This window comes from Necator americanus, chromosome IV (assembly GCF_031761385.1).
Source record: "Necator americanus strain Aroian chromosome IV, whole genome shotgun sequence".
NCBI classification, from domain to species: Eukaryota; Metazoa; Nematoda; class Chromadorea; order Rhabditida; family Ancylostomatidae; genus Necator; species Necator americanus.
The window spans coordinates 27,451,339-27,473,488 of record NC_087374.1 but is presented as its reverse complement, the minus strand read 5'-3'; the positions used below and the strand labels follow the sequence as shown (position 1 = coordinate 27,473,488).

Below are 22,150 nucleotides of genomic sequence, written 5' to 3'. Positions count from 1 at the left end.
TTTACCCAAATAAACAAACAATAATAAAAATAACAACTTCCAAGTTAACAAAAAAAGGAAACTAAGCCTTCAAAAAAGAATAACTTCACCCATTATCGATAAATTTTCCCGACGAAAGAGTCTAAACTGGAAACACTTCTGAAAACGGAAGGAAAAAGAACATCAAAGAGAATCTGACAACACCAACAGTGGCAGTCATGCAACTTTTTCGATTCATAGAGAACCAAGAAAGAAAAGAGAGCAACTACGAAAAACGGAAACAGATTCTATGTAGATTCCTCTAAGAATAAATCAGAAGATTAACTGCCACTTCAACGAAAAACAGTTTGTACAGAAAGAAAAAACCATAAACGAATGTAGTGCGAACATTCGTCGAATCATTCTGTTCTACCCATACCTCTGTCCCTCTCTCGGACTGCCACTGAGATCTTGTTTCACCGAGAAAGATCCGTACAAAAAAAAAAAGACATTAAAGAAGAGTGAGTTGCGAATAGCCGCAGTGTCATGTGTCATAATAGAAGCATGATTCTACAAAATAAAAACTAGACATTGTGCTATCTTATGCATGGGACAGATATTTTGAAAGAAAGATTGCACTTATAAAGCTTAATGACAACTCTCTGTCAGTAGAAGATCCAAGAACCAGCGACAAACAACTGCTTTTCTGTCCCCCATGCGGAGAACGCACGGTAGGTAGGAAAGCTGTCGCTGATAATAGTCAGGTCAAAACGACCTGAGGCCCAGTGCAGCTCTGTAGCGGTTGAAATCGGAGCAAGACAATCATTACCTTCATTGGAACCGCAGCGATAAGTGGACAAACGTTAACAAAGGTCCCCGCTCGATTCCAACTGCTACACTGGCCGCGCTGCTTGCGAAACCGAGTTTCAGGGCGTTTTGACCTGACCACGTCAAAAACGGTACTGAATTGCTCTGTCATTGAAGTTGTTCAGTCGCGACTGACTAATTTTTGAAGCTGTTTGCTTTTATCTCCAGTTTCAATGAATTCTATTATCTATAGTTTAGACTTGACATGTTACGCAGCTAACCTGGGCCAGGAAATACTGCAATGAGTTAGTCTTGTCAAGTTCTATGCAGGAATACTTAGTAAATGTACTGAGAAAGAGCGGAGAGAGCACATGCACGACGGGTATTTCCCAATTCAGAAGATCCTAGAGAGGGTACCTATGTTTGCCCAAAGAGTCGTAACGCGCCCGCAACAAAACCGTTATGGACTCTTTTCCCCTAATGGACGCCACCTTCGCTCTCTGCTATGACCTAACAGGTGAGTTGTAAGCACCGATGTCGTTGGATCGTGCTCGCTGGCGACGACTGCACGATGTTCGGACAAAGCTCGATGCCTATGGCCACCGTTACCTTCTTCTCCAAACTTTATCAAACCAGGAGCACCACTCCAATCAGCGATTTACATTATGCTTTACATTCACCAATTTAGTGTACAAAGAGTGTCTCACGCAGATTCACCCGACGTTCAACGGAGCTAGAAGAATATTTTTTTAAATCCCAAAGCAATTACGTGGACCGGAAATGTTACCATAATACGTCAGTTTGCGCTCCTTCAATTGTATTGTCTACTACAACCCAGGAAAACATCAATAACCCATAAAATTAAAGCAATTGAGGTAAATATTGCTACAAATTGATTGAGAGATATAGCCACAAATTGATTGAGAGGATATTGAAATGAAGCAATTATTGGCGAAAAACTGACAAAACAACATCCACTCTCAGACGTAGATCGGCACCGAGAGTAGCCTCGCTGCCTCTGTGTTGCTCTCCGGTGGACGCATCACAGGGATGTGCAAAGATAGAAAGCGACTTTCCCCGACGAATGGTTCCACAAGACATAGTCCTGCAAAAAACTACATATGTAGATACATATCTATATATGTGAGATTCTCTATTATATGATTGAAAATAATTCCTTAAAAAAATGAGATAAACAATACTCTAGTAGCAACATTTCCTCCTAAATGTCTAGCTTTCTAATCGATAACCATGTGCTCAGCATTTCCATAGCAAACTGGAATTCACAGTTGAAACATGCCAGAAAGGGAACCTTCGCCCTTATCTCCCCGACCTCACCTCCCGCAAAACCATACTTACCACACGGGTGTTTGCCACTAGTTGGCGAAGGAACTCAGAACACAAGATTGTTGTTCAGTTAAAGGGAAAGTGTATGTTGAAAAATCTCATAGAAAACTAGTAAAATCCGCCAAAAACATCGATCAGCTCATAAAAAAATAGCACATGAATTTTCTGTACAACGGTAGTTGGAAGAAGCGTTTCTTTTTTAATTTTCGAGCAGTCTGAAACTACCGCGGTGGTTATTTCACATGCTGAGAACGAACATGGCATCCGCTCAACATATAAATTGAATTGGTGAGTGGTTTTCAGAAAAAAATTCGAAATCACCCAAAACTGCATCATGCACTGCACTGCATCTCAAACTTCCTTACCGCCAAAAAAAATTCGAAATCACCCAAAACTGCATCATGCACTGCACTGCATCTCAAACTTCCTTACCGCCAAATTTTCATGCTGCCGTATAAATTCAAGAGCCGACAGCAGGTTCAATCATTAAGGGCAGTGTATCACGAAATTGGCAAAGTGTGCAAACTTCACGGAAAATAGAGAGTTCAGGATGCAGATTGGGCGAGCTCAGCTTCCGTTTCAGTCAGAAAGATCTGATACCGCTTATTCCTCTTGTGCGACTAGGAATTCAAATAACTTACGTGCACTAGCGAACTCAGGAAATAAACGGAGAATTTCTGGAGGCAAACGGTTCCCGAAGTGAAACTCGTCTACAACGTCATCCGGAACAGAGACAACTACATTCAAATAGCACTTTTCACGAATTTGTGGTGCCACTATTTCAGCTGAATTTGACGACTCTGGGAGGACCAAATGGTTCTCTTCTGAAAACACGTGTTCGCATAGTGTGGCGAAATTAAAAATAGCAACGCACCGTGATTCATATTCTGTATTTCATTTCGAGTGTGTGTAGATTCGAAATCTGAATCCGAACCAGATGTCGATGCAGCGGATGAGTTACTACATTTTGTATTTGATGGTGCTAAAATCGAACGAAAAAAGTTCAAACGTTTGGAATGGCTTTAAACGCAACTACCTCAACCATGTATTAAAATTGAAAAATAGCGAAACCTTTACTCACAATCTTTGTCTTCCTTCGAAACATCCAGAAGTGACCCTTCGTCACTGTGAACATCTTCCTTTTCCTCACAAGATGAAGCAATATTTCGATCGACTGTTAATTTATTTGTAAGAGTTCTCATCCTAAATTAGGCAATTAGTTATTTAATTTAATAACATAAGTCAAGAAAAAAATAAAGTATTATTTATCCGATGTATGTCCCAAAAAAGCTCAGTTTTAATCACACATGAAGATCTTGAGGTGAGAGGGACATTCCAATACATACTCGAACAACATCTCAAACAATAACGAAGTATATAATCAGGTCAAACCACATGAAGCGTAGTGCAGTTGCGTATGCGGCTGTGCTCGAAGCGGAGCGGTGACCGCAGTGGTTTAGATCCAGGGGAACCTTTGTAGCATCACTCATCGCTGCAGTTCGCAATGGTCCCACCTCGATCCTAACCGCTACCCTCACCGCACGCAGCCGCTTACGCAACTGCACCGAGTACCAGGTTGCTTTGATCCGACTATATACGGCCGATGCCGAAAGTGTGCATAACTTAAACGTGATGCGTCCGCCTTAACATGCACATCTTCGCTGCTTGACACTCTCCTTTTTTCCTCTGCCCAAATCGAAGGCGCGTTGTACTAATCAAGATGAACACATTTAGCACTGACTACATCCTCAGACTAGTATGTGGTTTGGTTTCTGTTTACTCTTAATTGCTAACGATAAAGTTTTCCATGGAAAGAAAGGAAGAAAGAGAAATTGCGCAGGAAATAAGCTTAAAAGTAATGACCTAACCCTAAGCGCAGTAAGAGGCAGCTATTTTCGCCCAGTCGTATCAATTAGAAGAAGCAAAACAGTTAACTATAAGTTTTTCGCAATGGAGGACCTAAATTTGAAACTTAGGACTGACTGGAAGATGATGCGAGCAACTACAAAAAAAGTGATATAATCCAATCATATGAAAAATAACAGTTCACACAAGCAGATAAATCTCTTCAAACAAGCTAATTTCAGTCATATTGGTTGATTAACCGGTTCTTTCAAATTAAAGTGAAGGACCAAAAAAAAAAGACTCAAGAATCTACTAGTTGTAGTGGAACTTAAAGTAGGTTCAACGCCATATTTCCAACCCTTTGCATTCATACCCCATGATAACAACAATTAAAGCTGGCAAACAACATTGTGTTATCACATGACGTTGTATTTGTTGCGAACGCGCGCATAGTCTAGTTGAAAGTGTGCAATAAGCTTCAGGCGTTTTGTAATTGTAATTAAAAACCTTCACACCGAACGAAACAATCTGGATTTTTATGCTACTTCGAGAAATGCCTCTTCTTTACACATCTATATTTCTCTACACGGCTGAAATTCCAAAACTGAAATTATGCCTTTCCCACTGCAAGCATCTTTTTATGTGCAATAAAGACAGCGAAAACGTCTCCTCGAATCTCTTTCTCTTTTCTGTGAGGAGAAAAGGGAATTGGTGTAATATTTTATATAAACATTATTGAACACTATGATGTGATGAATCAGTGAATCAATGAATGAATAATATAAATTGAACTCTCCACGAATCTTATCAAAGTTCAGGAAACTTCAATAAATTTCCATGCAGTCATAATCTACGGCATGAATTCTTTCGGCTCAAAAAACCCTACTTTTTTCCATCAGTTTTGCGCAAAGCCACAGATCTGTTGAGTCGTTTCCAATGTTCTGTTGCTACATGATCGACTGATGGTTGTGCAGCACCACAATAACCACAACTGAAAACAAAATAGAGAGAACAAAGCTTAACGGAATAGAGAGAAGAAATGTAAAATAAAATCAAAGTGAAGTGAAAATCTAGTTTCGCCTCTGAGGGTATGATTGCGACATTTAGACAGAATAAGCAATCAAAGGTAGAATTCCTGGTCTCAAACTAGCATTTTAATTGCTACCGTTTCTTCTTCGGCAAGATATAATTGACATAACGAACAATCAGTGGTATATAACCGGGATAAGTCAAAAAAGATAATGAAAACCCAAGCTATTACTTCAGCGATGCCAAAAAAAAACAAAACAAGGAAAGTGCGCAGAAAACTCACATTTTCATGGTATGCTCTTTAAGTGCATGTTCAGCAAGGCGAAGCGGTGTCGTTGCAGTCCATCCACAGTCAGAACACTGTGATTTAACGAAATGGGTCCTGTTCCAGTGTCGATCGAGCTAAAAAGTGCAGCTATCTGTATGCTAATAAGACAATCAAATATATAACGAAAGTATTTGTATATGCTGCATATATTTGTATATACTATTTGTATATACACCTCAGTCTATAACGATATGTCAACTATGTAACATTCAGGGGTCAGATCAGTATGAATGAACATGAAAACCTGAAACGCGTACCTGCACACGTTGTGTGAATACCTCTTCGCATTCCACGCAAAGAAACGATCCGCGTTTGCGACACGAATCCGTGTGGACCCTGTAGGCAAACCAATATTGTTTCGTCTACTGACAGCAACAATAACCAAACCCACCGCAATTCTGCCGCACGAGCAAACGACGCTCCACATGAACAAGCGTAAGCTTGATCTCTTTCCTGCATTTCGTGTGACTTCAGCTTCGCATATCCTTTGAAAATCTCTCCACAATGGTTACACTTCAATGGGCGATGAGTGTTCTGCATAAGACGAATATCTTTAGAGTATTGATGTGAACGAAAGCAGCGGAAACCCTGCCACCTTAGAATGTCGATCGAGATCTGTTCTTGTCGAGAATATCGCTCCACATTGGATGCAAAGAAAACTAGGAATGAGATCGGAGATCAGTTGAGGAGTCGAAGGAGGTTTGGCGACGGTGTTCGACGCACTCAGAAGTACAGGTACTGAAATGTTGCTCTGACAAGAAAAACAATCTAATGCAATGAAACAAATGTAATATCCTGCTATTGATTGCCAGCAGTGTGAATAAAGTTATTTTATAGCTTTTCGCGTGCCATTTTCAAAAACACCAAACGTCAGCGCATCACGATGCACACGTAACATACAGAGATGTTATTAGAGTGGATTCGTTTGAAGGTAAACAGAGCATATTCGTTTAGCACTAGAAAAACCTACAACGACTAATCGATACTGGGACTAGATTACTGTATCCAACACTAAACAGTTATGGCTAGAATACATATGAGGTCATATTTAGAAAAAGAAGCCGAAATGACTGCTTCATCGACTGATTCACTGTTTAATTGACACAGCAGCCAGCTGGTAAAAAAAAAATAAAAAACGACAAAAAAGAAGAGTACAATAAGATGAGATAATTGGATAATAAGATGGAACATAATAAATATTGATTAAAATATATAAGGATATGATAATCAACAGTCTGGGTAATTGTCGGTTACCACAAACCTTAAACAAATTATAAAGGAAAAATAGAAAGCGCAAATAATTTACAACAGGGATTCACAGACAGGCTAATAAAAAAATGTGTGAAGTGGCCGAAAATGAAGCGAATATATTAGCGATTGATAGACAATCTTAATTTGAATAGACACTTCAACAATAAGATGTCGATAGACCCATCTGGAGGGCCGAAAATTAAAACAAACCATTTTACTATGTATTACTTTCTACACATTTATTTTTATTCAATCATATACCAAAGGTACACCTAAAAAAGAAACAATAATACCGTGGCAAAGTCCAAACAGGATTTCGGTTTTACATTTTTTTAAATAAAAGAGAACACTCCTGAGATGGCCATGCTGATGGCGTTTAAAACATGTCGCTCTCCTCCTACAGAAATCAGAAAAATTGGCTTACGAGTTCCCCACAACTCTTTGTACGAGTCAAATTTGTACAAAGCCAGTAATTAGCTGAAGTTGTTAGTAACTATTATGTAACGAAATTCACTTAAAATAACTAAAATCACATAGTAAAGAGATATTTTTGAAAAAGTAATACTGAATAGTACTATAATAATAACAATAATAACAATAATAATAATAATAATAATAGTAATAATAATAGTAATAATAATAATAGTAATAATAATAATAATAATAATAATAATAATAATAATAATAATAATAATAATAATAATAATAATAATAATAATAATAATAATAATAATAATAATAATAATAATAATAATAATGAGGCGGGTGTAGTGTAGCGGTTAGAGGTTCTGTTTCCTGCACGATCGATCGGAGTTCGAATCCGCCCTAGCGCTCACCAAACCTTTCATCCTTCCGGGGTGATGAATTGGTGCCACACTTGTCTGGGAGGATAAAAACACTGACTTGACACATCGTCTAGCCACCGCAAGTCATTGTATAGGCCAGATACACGTTCGTAAACCTCAAACGATTCTGAATTGAAGTGAACGTTGGGCGCATCCCCAGCGAACTGATCAACGCCAGACACTTTATCCTTTTTTATCCTTTAATAATAATAATAATATTGAGTGTGTAAAAACTGACAGAGACTACTACCTCTTATTTTACAATGAACAAACAAGGCTTGGAGAGGGTCAAAGCGAAATGTGAAGAAGAATAAACATGAAACAAGCATGGTAGAGCAAAAACGGGTAATTCGATGTATGGGTAAGCATAAAGGAGATGTTAAGAAAAACAAATCAGTTTCATTGATGACAGCTCACGTTCTTCGCGGTTTTGCCGTCATTTAATCATATGATTCTTAATGCCTTCAATGCAATAAAGGATGCGCACAATTCCCGCACTAGATGGAGCTACCGATAGGTGGAATGCAGTGTGACGGGTGGAATAATATGCCCGAAAAGAACTCTCTTTCTCTATATTTACATGACAACTCAGGAAAACGGAGATAGTAAAAACTGTCATGCAAGACTTAGAGATAACCATGTGAAAGGTAATTGCTGCAGTGAGGACTTACTGTCATCCGCCCTCCACTTATTAGCGGTAATCCTCTCTTCCAGACCAGTTCTCTCTTCTGACGCATGACAACGACCAATATGCCTAACCAAATGGGGCTAAATTAAATAAATAACAAGATGGTTGATATGATTGACTGAAAATCGTGGCTCTTGTACACTAACACCAGTTCCACAACGGTGACTAAATTTTACCTTCTGCACAAAACTCCGTTCACAAAACGGGCAACCCCATTCTCTCTCCTTGATATGGATCAATTGATGACGCTGAAGGTGCGACAAGCGCGGGAAATCCTACAAATAACACATCAATCGATAGTAATGGTAGAATATGTCACAGTCGCATAGCGCCTACCTCGCCTCACCTTGCCGCAAATCGCGCATTCCAACGGTTTCCTGTCTTCCTTGTTCTTGCTGTGCACTCTCGCCATATGCTTGACCACATATCTGAAATCCTTACCATCATAAAACTGATTTGGGCCGCATCGACGAAAATGCAGTTCAACTTCCTGTCTGATGAAGCGAAAAAATGTAAAGCTTCAACAAAACTGGCTTTAATATTAAGAGAATAGCTAATTTGCAGTTTTGTATGCGCTCGATGGATATAGGAAGCGTAACTAAGTGGGAAAAATTGGCTCCAACAATAACATGGAGTTATTGAACTTATAGACTGGTTAAACTATGAAGTGCAGGGCATTGATTAATCCCTACGGAACGCGCCTACGTATTCTACTGCTATTAAGAATTGTTTGAGGTTTATAAATGCCTGTGAAGCCCTACGATAACTTTAGGAGCTAGCCAACGTATCAGGTCAGTGCTTTCGTTTTCTCAAACAAGTTTGGTTCCAATTTATCGATGAAAGGGTGAAAGACTTGGTTGGCGCTAAGAGGGTTCGAACCACCGATCGCGCAGTCACAGCCGCACCTCATATCCACTGCGCTACATCCGCCCATTGACTAGAACTGACTGCCCCACACTAGCGTTTTATTTTCATCAGGTACGAAATGACAATCGTTAGCATTCAGCTGCTTTCCAGCGTTATTCGTCGTTATCCTAACAACTTCCAAACCACTGCCTCACTAACACTCGTTTACGCCCACTCTGTGCAGGAACATACTGTAGCGTCAGGACAAATCTGACGTGTGGGCACTAGCTGCCACACACAAATTCAACCATGGCAACGTAACGTGTACCACTAACACGGGCGCTTGGTACACTATCTCCCTGACATACGCTGACCAATGTCCCAATTCCTCTGTTTTAATCGGCTATCAGGAGTAAAGGCGCTCGTTTCACTGCGAGAGCGTCATATTATCCCGTCTCAAACACGGTCACCAGACACAATAACAACACAGCACCGACTGCTCAAACATGATGATGCGAAGAAAGATTACCGGAGAAAGTTCCTTCTGATCAACGCCTAGAAGTATTGTGAGGATAACTTTGTTAATAGTAAAAATTCTCCATCCTGCCTTTGTCCTTTTTAACGTCACATTAAGAAAGCACGGAAACTACCTTTTGCAGGCAAAAGCCTTCGAGCAGATTGAGCACTTTAACTCGACGCCTTTACCCATTCAGTACTGCCGTAACATGGAAACGTGTGATTCTCATAATCCTCCAGAAAGAAAAAAACCAACACTACGCTGAAAATAAGAACTGGCCACACTATTAAAATGACATGAACAACGAATTCATAAAATATGAGCAGACAGCGAAATAGCTTAGGCCTGCTTCTTGGCGCAAGTGTACAGATTTCTACCATTATTTATTACAGCACTGCACAAACACACATAAAAAAAGCAAAATATGCTTTGTGCAAGCACAATATCCGTATCACCATTTCGATTGCTAAACGATCAACGTTCAGAAGTACTTGGTAACCTATAAGTCCTGTACGAGTACGACATCAGCAGGAAATTAGCGAATTAAAAGTCAGGTTGGGCGAAAGATTATGCATTAAGTGAATTCTCTACTCGAAGATCGTGGGAAATTGAGGTTACTGGGGAGAAAGAGATGAGATGAACGAAGCGAAAGCTTTTATGGCAAACACATATACTATTGATCACATATTGAAAAATGTAGTCGTAGTGACCGTTTCTATCACATGGTATGAATAAAAGGCGGTTAGACGAAGTAAAACGCAAGAGGTTTGATAGAAGCATCATGATTTGTCATTACAACAGTCAGAGACACTGGATAAAATTTGCGCGCACAATGTACAACTCCCATTTACTTTTTCTGCGCTCCTGAACTAACCTTGAAATCAAAAATGAAATTAAAATTAGACCATGCACTTTGGGGTACGGAAAAATTTTTCTGACAAAGTCGGAAAGTGCAGCGGCGACCTAAATACACTCCCACATGAAATGGGAATGCGAGTGCCGTGACAACAAGCATATTCTACAAACATTGCCCCAAAAACAAAGCTTGACCGGCGTAACAAATGCAACTGTCATTTACAACATTCATGACAAGCTGGCACTACGCGCACATTTCACTTCATCTTCCTCTGACTTCCCTGATAAATGTTTACGGTCGTGACAAGAATGCAATTTCGTGAAAGCTCAAAACATGGTCCCACTACAGAGACATCACTGAATCGCTGTCACTGAATTCAATGCAAACGCTGTCTATCGAGGCTTGAAGTTGATCCAAGCCTGTCAACTTCTCCAAATAAGATGGAGAGTTCATTACCTAAAAATGAAAAATCACTTTCAAATTCATACAGCCTTCATATGTATCAAGACAAATATCGAAACCAACAGCTGTGACCGCCTATGCCAAAAATGGCCTCATCACTAGCCGAACTAAATCCTTCAGAAAATTCAAAACATACTTCCTTCACTAACTCAGCTCCTCTGGATAGGTACTCTGAGGCTACGATATCGCCGCAAGCAACACATTTTTCAAAGCGTCGAACACATGGTGTCATCTGAAAAGTAGGTCTATTAAGTCATAGCTTGGCGTCTACACTATGGTCAAAACGATGAAGCACGGTGGAGTTGCGTAAGCGGCCGCGCTCGAAGCGGTGCGGTGGAGCGTAGCGGTTGGGATCAGGGGTGGGGGAAACCATGTTACCGCCATTTTTCGCTGCAGTTCGTAGTGCTCCCACTTCGATTCCAACTGGTTTCTCCACCACGCCGCTTTAAGTGCAGCCGTTTACGTAACTGCAATGAGCTTCATGTCGTTTTGACCCTATCTAGCATTATGCTTTTTCTTCGTAAAAATGTGTATATCTGTATCTATCTGAAAGAAGGCATGCGTAAAACAATTTCCATGTGCAGTTAGAGTCGAAAGAATCCTAGGAAATGTTTCAAAACCCCTAACCTGATTGAACCTAGATAAGAAGCCTCGAACTTGATGTGGTGTCGCGCCCAGCAACGATGAAGAATCATCTGGTTCACCAATATTAGCTGGTGCCGCCAAAGGATCTGGATGTTGTAGTACAGATGACAACAATTCTACGGCCACACCAGATGCAATCATCGATAATCCTGGTCGAGTAACCTAAACTACAACTAAGGTGACTCAGTAATGTACTAGCATCATTCACGTAATTATCAGAACAACAATTTCATGTGCACAAGTTCGTTGCGCCGTCGCCCCTGGACAGTAAATGCGCAATTCTATACGCAATATTAGCGTACCGTGCACTGTTGGTCCAAAGTTCTGTCCGCGGTCGAGTTGCCTGGTGCAGTCACATCAGAACAGAAATAGCATGCAAGTTCCGAGTACGGGATTACGGTGCCTTCTCTAACAGACAAAGTGCCTGAAGCAAAGACGTACTGCCTGACTATGCACGTTTGTAATAACCTTGCTATATCTTCAATTATCCAATAACATAACAACTACCATATAGAAAATCCAGTATTGTGTAATCTCACGTACACAATATATTACAAAATCAGGAACAAACTTATAAAAACTGACCGGAGGAAGATGGCTGGTTTGAAGTGGAACTCCTAACACCATGACGAATAACCACGTAGTTATCGAAGCCCAGTGCCACACTGAACGCCATCTGAATATCTTTAGATTAAATAAAAGTCCAAACAAAAGGACCCAATAGAAAATAAGTACAGTTAGTAGTGACGTTCACGTTCAGTGACGTGTGAGATATTTTTTCTTCTTAAAAAATAGGTGGAAAACTTTGAAATCCAGTTAGAAAATTCTTAAAAATCCAAGCCAATCAACTGACCTTTCTATGCTTCGTAGCAAGCACTGTAGGCAACCACCTCGCTTCTCTGCTGTCTAATGCTAAGAATATCACATCGTGTTCGGCTACTAACTCGTCTACTAAGGCTACATCTCGTTCAAGGGCGGCTTCTTCTAGAAATAAACGGATGAATAATCCGAAAAAGGCTCAAAAAACGAATAAGGGGACATTGCACACTGAGATTGGTTTTTTCTTGGTGCCCGGTAAGACGTAGGCGAACTTGTCCTGGAGTTTAGTTGAGTTTCAAAAGTTCCCAATTTTTATGACGTTAAGCTATTCTGTCATATATTTTTGTACATTACCTAACTTCTCTTCCTTCTATGCTTAGCAGCACTTTCTAAGATTGTTAAAGTTTTAAAAAAGAATACCAAGAAGAAAAAATCCGCTTTCGGCTGTTCGTGAGTCCTACCGAATGTTTTGTTTTAGTTACATTGTTTACACCGTAGTAAAAAATTGTTATCGACCTTTATCTACAGCTAATATTTCGAAGTTGACGTTTTTGTCTTACTTAAGAACCCAAGGTATGAGTATTTTGTTCTCTCGAACGTTTTCACCACTCTAGAGAAACCAAAGGACAATGACATAGACGCGCTTGAATCCAGTGCTGCGAAGGTATCTGAGAAAACTGTTTGAACTTTTATATATAGCATATTTGAGTAGCAGGTTTAGGATTGTGTTAAACAGCGAAAAAATCCTGTTGGTGGAGATGATACCAATATCAGTGATAGATCTAAGAGCGTTAACAACTTTGGCCTACAACTCGAACATTTCAACTAAAATTGATTAAGGAGTAAGAGAGATATTATATATATTCACATATTATATATATATATATATATATATAAACGGATGGAATATATTTTACACCTCTGTACCAGATGAGACGTCGTCTGAGTAAGTGAAAATAACAAAAAATAACAAAGGAGTACTTTTGAAAGAAAAAAAAATAATACTCAAGCATATCCGGAAGCAACCAAATGTTAATAAATAAGAAACTATACGAAGAAACACAAAACAAACTCCCACTAAGTAGTAATTCAGAGAAGCAAAAAAGAATTACAAGTATTATGATAAAAAAGCATGTTGCATAAGAATTGTAGAAATGATAAGCAGTTGGAGACAGGGATCATAAACTTCAGTTTCGCCGTTTTTCTACCATTTTGACATTCATTCTAAAAATAGACATAGTAAACCAACCGCTACATGATACTGTATGACCAGGCATTGGCACCGTCATTCGAACCGCTTGTGCGTCAATGCTAGGATAAATTCGCCTCAGTGCTGCAGCAGCCGTCTCAGACTTGCTACGTGATTCACGAGCATCTTCAAATTCCGACAAGGATTGCCTGAAGAATGTCGATGAAAAGCAAGTACAGCGATTCGATGAAAACTCGTGAACATCCACATACTATCTAATCACATTGTTCACCGATTCTTTTCCAGCATTTTCCGCTGGCTGCAACAAGTTACACGCATTGTCGGCTTAGCTGCTACTTTTAAAAAGTAATGTTTCTGTTGGAAGTAGAGCAACAGTTTAGCGAAGAATCGAAATACAGTTATGAAGGAATACCGGAAAATCTGGCAAGCACTCACAAAAGTTCTCGGACTGGCTGAATGGCAGAAAACCCTACTCATATCCCATGGAAAAAAATTAATGGTACAAAAGCAGAATTCTCTTACTGTCACAATATGATCTACGGTGCAATGTCTTGGCCTACTTTTATATGCTTTTTTCTGCTTTAATTACAAGCAACTATGTCGCTTAGTATTTAAAGCGAAAAAGAGAAGATAAAAGACGTATTTCCGGCTACAGGTTGAGATGGTGCAGATCCAGTATCGATGTACCCAAGTACCTTTCCCCGACTTGCAGTTAGGTGCTGAAGCGAAATCTACGACTTGCTCACGCTTACTCATACATGTTACAGGTACTTTCTAATTTGAAGATGATTAGATAGTCTATATGAGGGTAACGGTGACTGTATTTCTCTTTTCACTAATACCCGTGTTATCGCGCGCAGAACTACTACAATATACGTAAATGGTAGTCGTCACAACAGCATTGTAAGTTGCATCCAACTAAAGCAGTTAACCAAACAAAAATTACTCTAAAACTACTCTAATTTCTAACGCAAACCTCAACTGAGGGAACTAAACTTACCGTACTGGATTACTGTAGCTTACTGATGAATTGTCCACAAATGTGATTTTCTTCACATTCCAACCGATCAAGCATCTCGCAACATTACATCCCAACGTTCCAGCACCAAAAATCAATACCTAAAAATATCATAATTCATAATAAATGAAACTGGAAGTCAGAATATTCTTGTTCATTCATAAAGCTGCTACCTCACAGCACATGGCATACCTTTCAATGACTTTCGCAAGTCTCTGTGCCAAGAAACAAGATGCGAAATAAACATGAACTCAAAAGCTAAAGGAAGATTCTCTAATGCCAGTTCTATCAACATTCTTCCATACAAATGTTATTGTGGATACATTGGTCAATTATCTCATTTGTATATGATAAATAGGGAAAACTCGAAAGTCATCGAAACTACGAGACCATACCATCGGCTACACCAGAAACCGATAAACACTCTAAAGGTTAGCACATAGTTCGACGAGCTGAGCCTTTGCGGGGATGAAAAATTTTCAACCATAAAACATGGGAAATTTAAAATTTTCTTCGTTTAAAAATCTAAACTAAACGGAAATTAAAAAATCATGTAGCATATTCAACTCAACAACTGAAAATAAGAAGTGATTTGAGGGTCACATGTCACTAACAAAAAAAAAGGTACTGGAAACGTAGTTGAAATTTGGACAAAACGTTTTGCATGCAATACCGCCGAGGTCGCGTTCAAGGTGACAGAGTTTTAAATCACTACCAGATGGTTGGGAGAAGTCGTTGTAGCGCAGCTAAGCAGAATTAAGCGAAGGGCCCACACTGAAGAGATCTGTTGTAACAGATCTGAAGCACGGTGGAAGGAAAGAGTGAGATCGTGAGTTTTTAAGCGAACTGTATGGGTACTTTCTAAAAACAAGCGATGTAAAATATGATCGCCGAAAAAGTTTCGAGAAAAAGGTTAAACAGACCAGCACTTCTAAAAATTTGAGATCCATGAATAAATATCCATGATGTATTATGTGGTGACTGTAGGGCATAAGTTTCGAAGATTCTCGAAGCATCTGTGCAAAAAGGCAAATAAAAACGCTCGCTCTTACTTAACTTCGCCTAGAGCATTTCAAAAATGCCTCAACAGCATTGCAGCCTCGAAAGCGGTCAAGAATATCAACGTAGGGAACGGGATTGGGGAACGGCACAATTCGCACAGTCTGCCACTAGTTCAATCGTTTCGAAAAGGAAAGACGATCTTCTAAGACAGATCAGTACTGTCAAGGAGGACCCGGAGTTTAGCACTCATTATCTTGCGGAAAAGCCACTACGTGACCAAAAAACAATTGCCAAACGCCCTCAGGATCTCGGAAAAGTACTGAGTTGAAGAGACCCTCACACTTCGACAGATAGTGTGCGGTACATCTGGAAAACCAATCATATGCAAGTCTCTACTTCTCTTGCATCGTATAGCCTGGAAAAAATGATTACGGAAAGGTAAGAATTGGGCACTATACGATCCTAAATAATTTCGTTCCATGCGGCTATCCGGAGGAAAAGGTTTGTCCACACAAGCCAATCCGGAAATGGGTCTCAAAAGGTCTTTTTCGCTGCTTCTAAGATCCTAGGGTGCGGAAGGGGAGTAAGACGAGATTCGATGCACTACCGCCACACCATAGTCTCACAATTTAGCTCCTTGGGATTACCACTTCATGTAATCCCAGCGATGCAATTTATCATTCGATAGAACGCAGGCAACTGTATTGTCATCCAAAATCCGCAGTCCAACTACTGTACTTTAAACAAAGCCTGATTCACCCACACAATCGTAAATCCTTGTAAACCCGTAATAAGTTGCATCCTTAGGGATACGGGACCACACAAAGCTCTTTCATTCGTTTTTCCTGGACTTCAAGGGAAATCGAGCATGGTCACGCTCATGCTCATGGACTAAACCCTTCCACTGTCTTCCCGTGCATAGATCCGAAAGCCGGAAATTTTGTGAACCGCTGTCTTCAAACTCGGCGAAGAAGATCTTTGCTAAGTTTGAAGGCCTTGCTCTCTCTACTTCTACCCATCATTGTTATTCACTATAAAATACTGTGGTGACCTATAACAATTGGTGTTGTAGCGATCAATCCCACTTCACTCGCATTTTTTTTAGAAAAAAAGCCAGTAAAATTACGAGAAAGTAACGATAAGTCATCCCAAACTCCTGCTGAGACTAATGCGCGCAAACCTCTTCTGTGGAAACTAGAAATGAGTTGAGAACATTTTTTGCAGAACGATCCAGACAAAATAAACTTTAAGAGAAAAATAGCAGCTGATGGGGCAAAAAACTAAGTGTCCTTTGATAAAAATCTTCCCGTAAAAGTTTGGTCATACGACTGATTTCCAACGGAACGGAAACACTGACTAGTAGTTTTTTCGCTTAATCAAGTTCGGCAGACTTCAGTTCCGCTCCATTACTCCTCTTGTTCACCATTGGATTCTATCCGGACCTCCCGAATCACCAACCTTCAATCAACGTCTGTCTTTTCCTTCAATATTTACTCATTGAGTGCTGGATTTCGACTAATCGCGGTTTCCGCGATTCATCATGTACTTCAAGTATAATGCCGCGTCGTCAAGTGAAAGACTTTTGCATTCACTGTTCGTTAACAGGAAAGAGAAACCCATTTTTAACCAAATACTTCCGACGAGCTCAGCCCTTTCAAGTAAATTTGAACTTCGGTATATTTTTTACAACGTCCACATCGAACTATTAATAAGAAATTACCCGAAAATTTAGGAGAGGAATTATTTAGCACCACGGTAATGTTAGTAGCACACAGAAAAGTAAGCGTAAACACTAAAGGTCTAGTTTCGTTTGTCTTTTGTTTTAGCAACCTTTTATTCACATGCCAAAGATCATATTTACACCAACTCTCAAACCTACAATAATATAATGTTTATTTCTTGACAAATTTCTCTTATTACTAGAGATGCCGTCACATTTTTGGTCGTCAAATAGAAAAACTAACTACGCCGTCAAATGTACATAGCAAATGCACCAACATCGAAGCCACATCGCAGCGAAATGTCAAAATCGACGATAAGAGGGAAGTGGTCAACTAACGAACGATGATAGTAGTACAGGACTGAGGTGAGAAATTAATTTTCATCTACATCTGTTTTCAATTTGACTTTCCCGCAACCAAACAGAAGATTGGTGAATAAACTTGACAGTACTGAATAGAGGGTTCCAGATAAGAAACAGAATACTTCGATGTTCTCAGCTAGAGCGAATTGGCAGAGGCTTGAAAGTTTGGTCTCGACTAAGAACTCTTCATACGGCGATCTCCATTCAAGCTCAATTTAGAACTAACGAGGATTGGACTGCCGCGGGCATTGATTTCAATGCACGACGCAACTCTTGTTTACCATCTTCGTGCAATGAAATCAATGCAGAATTTCACATAACTCACTACTTCCTCAAGAATATCGTATATCCCACTGATTTACTAATAAATCCAGTGAATTAAGGATTCTAGAAATACCTTTCTCATGTCATATTATCAAGCTCTTTACGACGCTTATTAGAGATCACCAAAAACAAAAGACTTTACAGAAACCTTAAAATTAATATAGACGAAGCGAAACTTCAAATTTCATCCCACCTTTTAAAATTGAAGAAAACTATAATATCCGAAACATAACGTTTTATGGAGGATAAAGCATCTACATGGAAGCATTGACATGATCTACGCCGTGCTAAAGACAAACGAAATTGGATATTGCTTTCATATTGTTAGAAAAAAGACGCAAAGGTGAAGATTTCGTGTGAAACAACTTTTTCGGAGTATTCTGGCGGAATGCATTATTTCTAGAAAACCGATCTTCGAGAAACGAGAGCGTAATCTAAACGTGTGCAACAGTCAACGTGTTCAGGAGTATCCCTTTGTTGGATATCTGAGGCTGTATAAAAAGGAAAGCTTGATGCTAACTATTCTGCTATAGTAAATTCACTACTACTTTACTACTAAACTCGTTTAACGATCCATTAATTAAATATGTAATCCAGGTGGAGGCGAGTGTAGCGCATCCGGTTAGAGGTTCCGCTGTCTGCACGATCAATCATCCAGACTTGCCTGGGAGGATACAAACACTGACTTAACACATCGGCTGACTAGCAGTCAGTCATTGTATAGCCCAATTACACGTTCGTAGACTTCAAATGCTTTTAAACTGAAGTGAACGTGGTGACGCATCCCAAGCGAATTGATTAACACCAGACACTTTATCCTTTTCTCCTATATCCTAATCCATGCGAAGAATTCACTTTCATTTTCAATAACTCACTTTCATTTTCACTAGCAACTACTAGAGAACTAGCAAATAATAGAAAGTAAACAGGGAGCTTACTAATTTCTGCGCCAGGCTCTTTGCTGCTAACTTTTCTTGGATAAAAACCTTAAACATGTCCTTTCAACAAAACAACATACTTTCAGTGAGGAGTAACGTTCCAGACGCATTTCCGGAACCAGTCGCCATTTGATCAGCGAAAGATTTAGACCAACGGCCTGTTCCATCAGTCTAAATGAGAAAAGGTTATGAAGATTCAGAAGCGTCAGAAACGTGAACTACAATTCCCACTTTTTTGGGTCAAACTGCCGCCGCAGGTCTGCAAACTGAGGCACCATCTTCCCTTCATTAGTTCTTTCCCATCCTACACAAGATGGAATACCGCTTACCTGATATCGAAATGACTATTATCTAGAACTAGCATAAACAAATTTCCAAGTTAAGAACTCACTTCTGTTGCACCCCAAGATATTTTGAACTCATTCAATTGATCTGCTCCTCTCAGCGATATAAAAGAACACCACTTCCACGATGGTTTCAAGTAAGCTAGTGCAGCTATCAAATTCCTGAGAGGCCATCCTGCATGCCCTCGCTTTGGCGAAGGATCAGCGTAAACCACCTGCAAAGATTACTTACTACAACAAGAAAACCTCGAGAGCAAATGAAAAATGGAAGCGCAATTATACTAGCCCTTTAAGTACACCATCAAAAATGAAAAACATTTAAGGTATCTGTTGGGAAATGAATCCCCTGAATCTCATCATAATCACAAACAAGTTTTATTTTTTCGTGTGAGTTTCTGCACAGTTTGCTCGATCAAAAGGCTCAGTTGCAATGTTTCGTAATAAAAAACTACGCCCTTCAGTCGAACTCACTTTAACCTCTGATGGATCTGACACTTCCATTATCTTACTGAGCGGCCAGAAGTTTCCATCAGAATCTCGCAGGAATACGTGTGCATTATTCTTGTCAAAATAGTGCATAAGTCTTTCATCCACCGCTGCCAGCGCTACCTGAGAAGCAAAAGGTGTGTTTCAAAAAGCCTCCGTTCTTGTGCATTCTAACCTGCGAAAAAAAAACAATGTGGAAGAAACTTCCGAAGCATGTACCGCTGCGAATCGACTATGAGACAACCTGCACCGCCTAGATATGTTACAAATTAATTACAAACCTCTTCATTAATATCTGATGGAAAGCACAACGTTGGAAAGCAGTTCCAGTAGTAGTAATGGTACTTCTTCAGATCGGCGTAAGCTGTAAACGTGAAAGTTGTCAGGCGATGCGGATGTTCCAGCCACTCCTTTGATTCAATAAGATTCCAGATCTGAAACTTGAACCTAAATGAGAAGCGAAAGTGGAGAAATTATCACAGGCCCGAATGCTGCACATTTCAAAGTAATCAATTGCGTTGAGAAACGACGAACTAGAAGAATTTGTTATAGAAAACAAACTTTCTCCGCTTCCGCCCTTAAAAGAGCCTTCCTATCCAATCCTTTGAACTTCTCTAAAGTATTGAAGAGCAGTAATTGTCCTTGATAAGCGTTTGAATAGCCTTGTTGAAAGCTTTCATGACCGAGTGACAACCAGCAGCAGTCTCCTACCGTCTCAACTTAAAAAATCAAAATCAGACCGCCAAGCTTTTCAGGCCCTATTTATCATTCTATACAGTAACGTTCTTATAGGCCTTTGTAGGTATCGGACCAATAGCTTCTAACAGAAATTATAAATGGAGAATATATTGTTCCGCAGCTTCAATTAGAATGATTCTTGTGATATGTCCATTAAAACTAATACTTCCAGAAAGAACAAGGTGCAACCAACTTTTGCGGTGAGCTTCAGTAGTAGGAGAATTGGGGAATGAAAGCACCTTCAAGTATCGCCCCTAGTTCGGCAATGAACAGAGAGGCCAAAAGTAAGGACTATAAGTAGCGAATGAACAGAATGAAGTACAACGAGACGTAACTACAAGCTTTTACATGCGTAGTTTTACTGAAGGATTATCCCGTTGATAAAAACCACCAAAACAACATTAGTCTGCTTCAACAACAAGCGCAGTTGGCCATTACTTCGGAATGTTCTAATTTCAATATACCTTGACAAGATAATGTATTTGCTTTTGATGAACTGTACACACGATTGCTTTTTGGCTTTACTGACTGACGTTTCGGCAAATAACCTTCTTCAAAGCACGAAATGAGCGATTTGCGCTATGCTGAAGCAGTCAAAACTGTAGTCCTGCTTCTCAACAACTAGGGTGGCAAGAGAGTCTATAGTCTATTTTAAATTGAAAAAAAAAACTTAGGAGTGACTGCTGAATGGTCGAAAACGAGCGCGAATGATGTCTCAAACAAAGCAGAACAGCCATCCGAAATATGCTTCGAGTTCCTACGTGATCAGGAGATTCGTATTGTGATTCGTCTCGAGCTTTTTGACGTAAATCCAAAATGGATTTCTCGCCAGAACTTTAGTTCAATACGCCAGAATTATCGCACTAGCTTCAGAACTTGCTCCTTTTTGTTATATCGGTGCTTGGAGATGTCGTTCCCCGTGACATCATTCCACTCCACCGGTTCCCTGATACAAACGCATAACAGGTTGCAAGGGATCACGTAGGTTACATCGGATCTCACGCAATTTGTGGTCTGCCTGTGTGGCAGATAATATAATTTCGTGTTGTACAGATGTTGTCGTAAAAGTGGCTCCGAACTAGCTTCAAATTGTTCGATGCTACTTCTACAACTGGAGCAGGAAAATAAGCATAGTTTTGTTCCTGATTAGCTATGGAGAGATATGACCGGTTCAACTGTGGATCGAACTGCCCATTTGAGGCGCTGAAGAAGGCGATGCCGAAACACCAACCAATAACGGTCTATTGGAGACCTTGTGCACATCTCCTCAAAAATCAATACATCGACCTATCTGTTTACAGTAAGACAATGACGATAATATAAATTATAATGGGAACCTCGCATACGAAAATACCACCTATGCTCTTTGCGCTGTACATAGGAGTTAAATGGCATCAACAGTACATTTCTGTAGTGGGTAACTATGCAGACCAAGTATGCAATTCGCTCTCAGCCATAAAATCCAATTACAACCAAAATAAAGCGATCGTAAGTAGCTTTAGTAAAGTAAATAAGTAAACAGATCTTGAACAAGCTAAATCCGTTTAGAACAGAACTAATTCTTCAACAACCTAACTCACACAAAGAAAACGACCCAGTTATTTCCCTCGCTGTCTCATCCAAACGCCATTCCTGTAGCTTTCGTCTATTTAATTCCGCCCAAAATGTAGTATCAATAAATGTGCAAAACGAAACGAATTCTGCTTGAGGCATTTGTCAAATAATCTGCAAACTGAATATTTTCAAAAAGAAAAGCAGTTCTGC

General features: G+C 39.7%; 2 protein-coding genes across 2 annotated transcripts; both read right to left on the bottom strand.

Moving 5' to 3' along the window:
• Positions 1-1,745: 1,745 nt before the first annotated feature.
• RB195_002896 (uncharacterized protein) lies at positions 1,746-9,653 on the bottom strand (the record flags this gene model as incomplete). The annotated part of the gene is made up of 13 exons (XM_013444891.2): positions 1,746-1,870; positions 2,754-2,936; positions 2,987-3,094; positions 3,194-3,315; positions 4,844-4,948; positions 5,270-5,388; positions 5,572-5,650; positions 5,706-5,848; positions 5,910-6,052; positions 8,082-8,178; positions 8,275-8,373; positions 8,445-8,526; positions 9,595-9,653. The coding sequence occupies 13 exons, from the start codon at positions 9,651-9,653 to the stop codon at positions 1,746-1,748; spliced, it is 1,464 nt and encodes a 487-aa protein (XP_013300345.2).
• A 1,006-nt stretch (positions 9,654-10,659) lies between these two features.
• RB195_002895 (uncharacterized protein) lies at positions 10,660-22,099 on the bottom strand (the record flags this gene model as incomplete). Its single annotated transcript, XM_064200353.1, has 15 exons — positions 10,660-10,773; positions 10,916-11,011; positions 11,407-11,586; positions 11,727-11,848; positions 12,010-12,100; positions 12,278-12,408; positions 13,493-13,641; positions 14,454-14,572; positions 18,899-18,989; positions 19,050-19,147; positions 19,210-19,377; positions 19,634-19,771; positions 19,930-20,082; positions 20,210-20,367; positions 21,967-22,099. The coding sequence occupies 15 exons, from the start codon at positions 22,097-22,099 to the stop codon at positions 10,660-10,662; spliced, it is 1,941 nt and encodes a 646-aa protein (XP_064056234.1).
• Between the last annotated feature and the right edge of the window lie 51 nt (positions 22,100-22,150).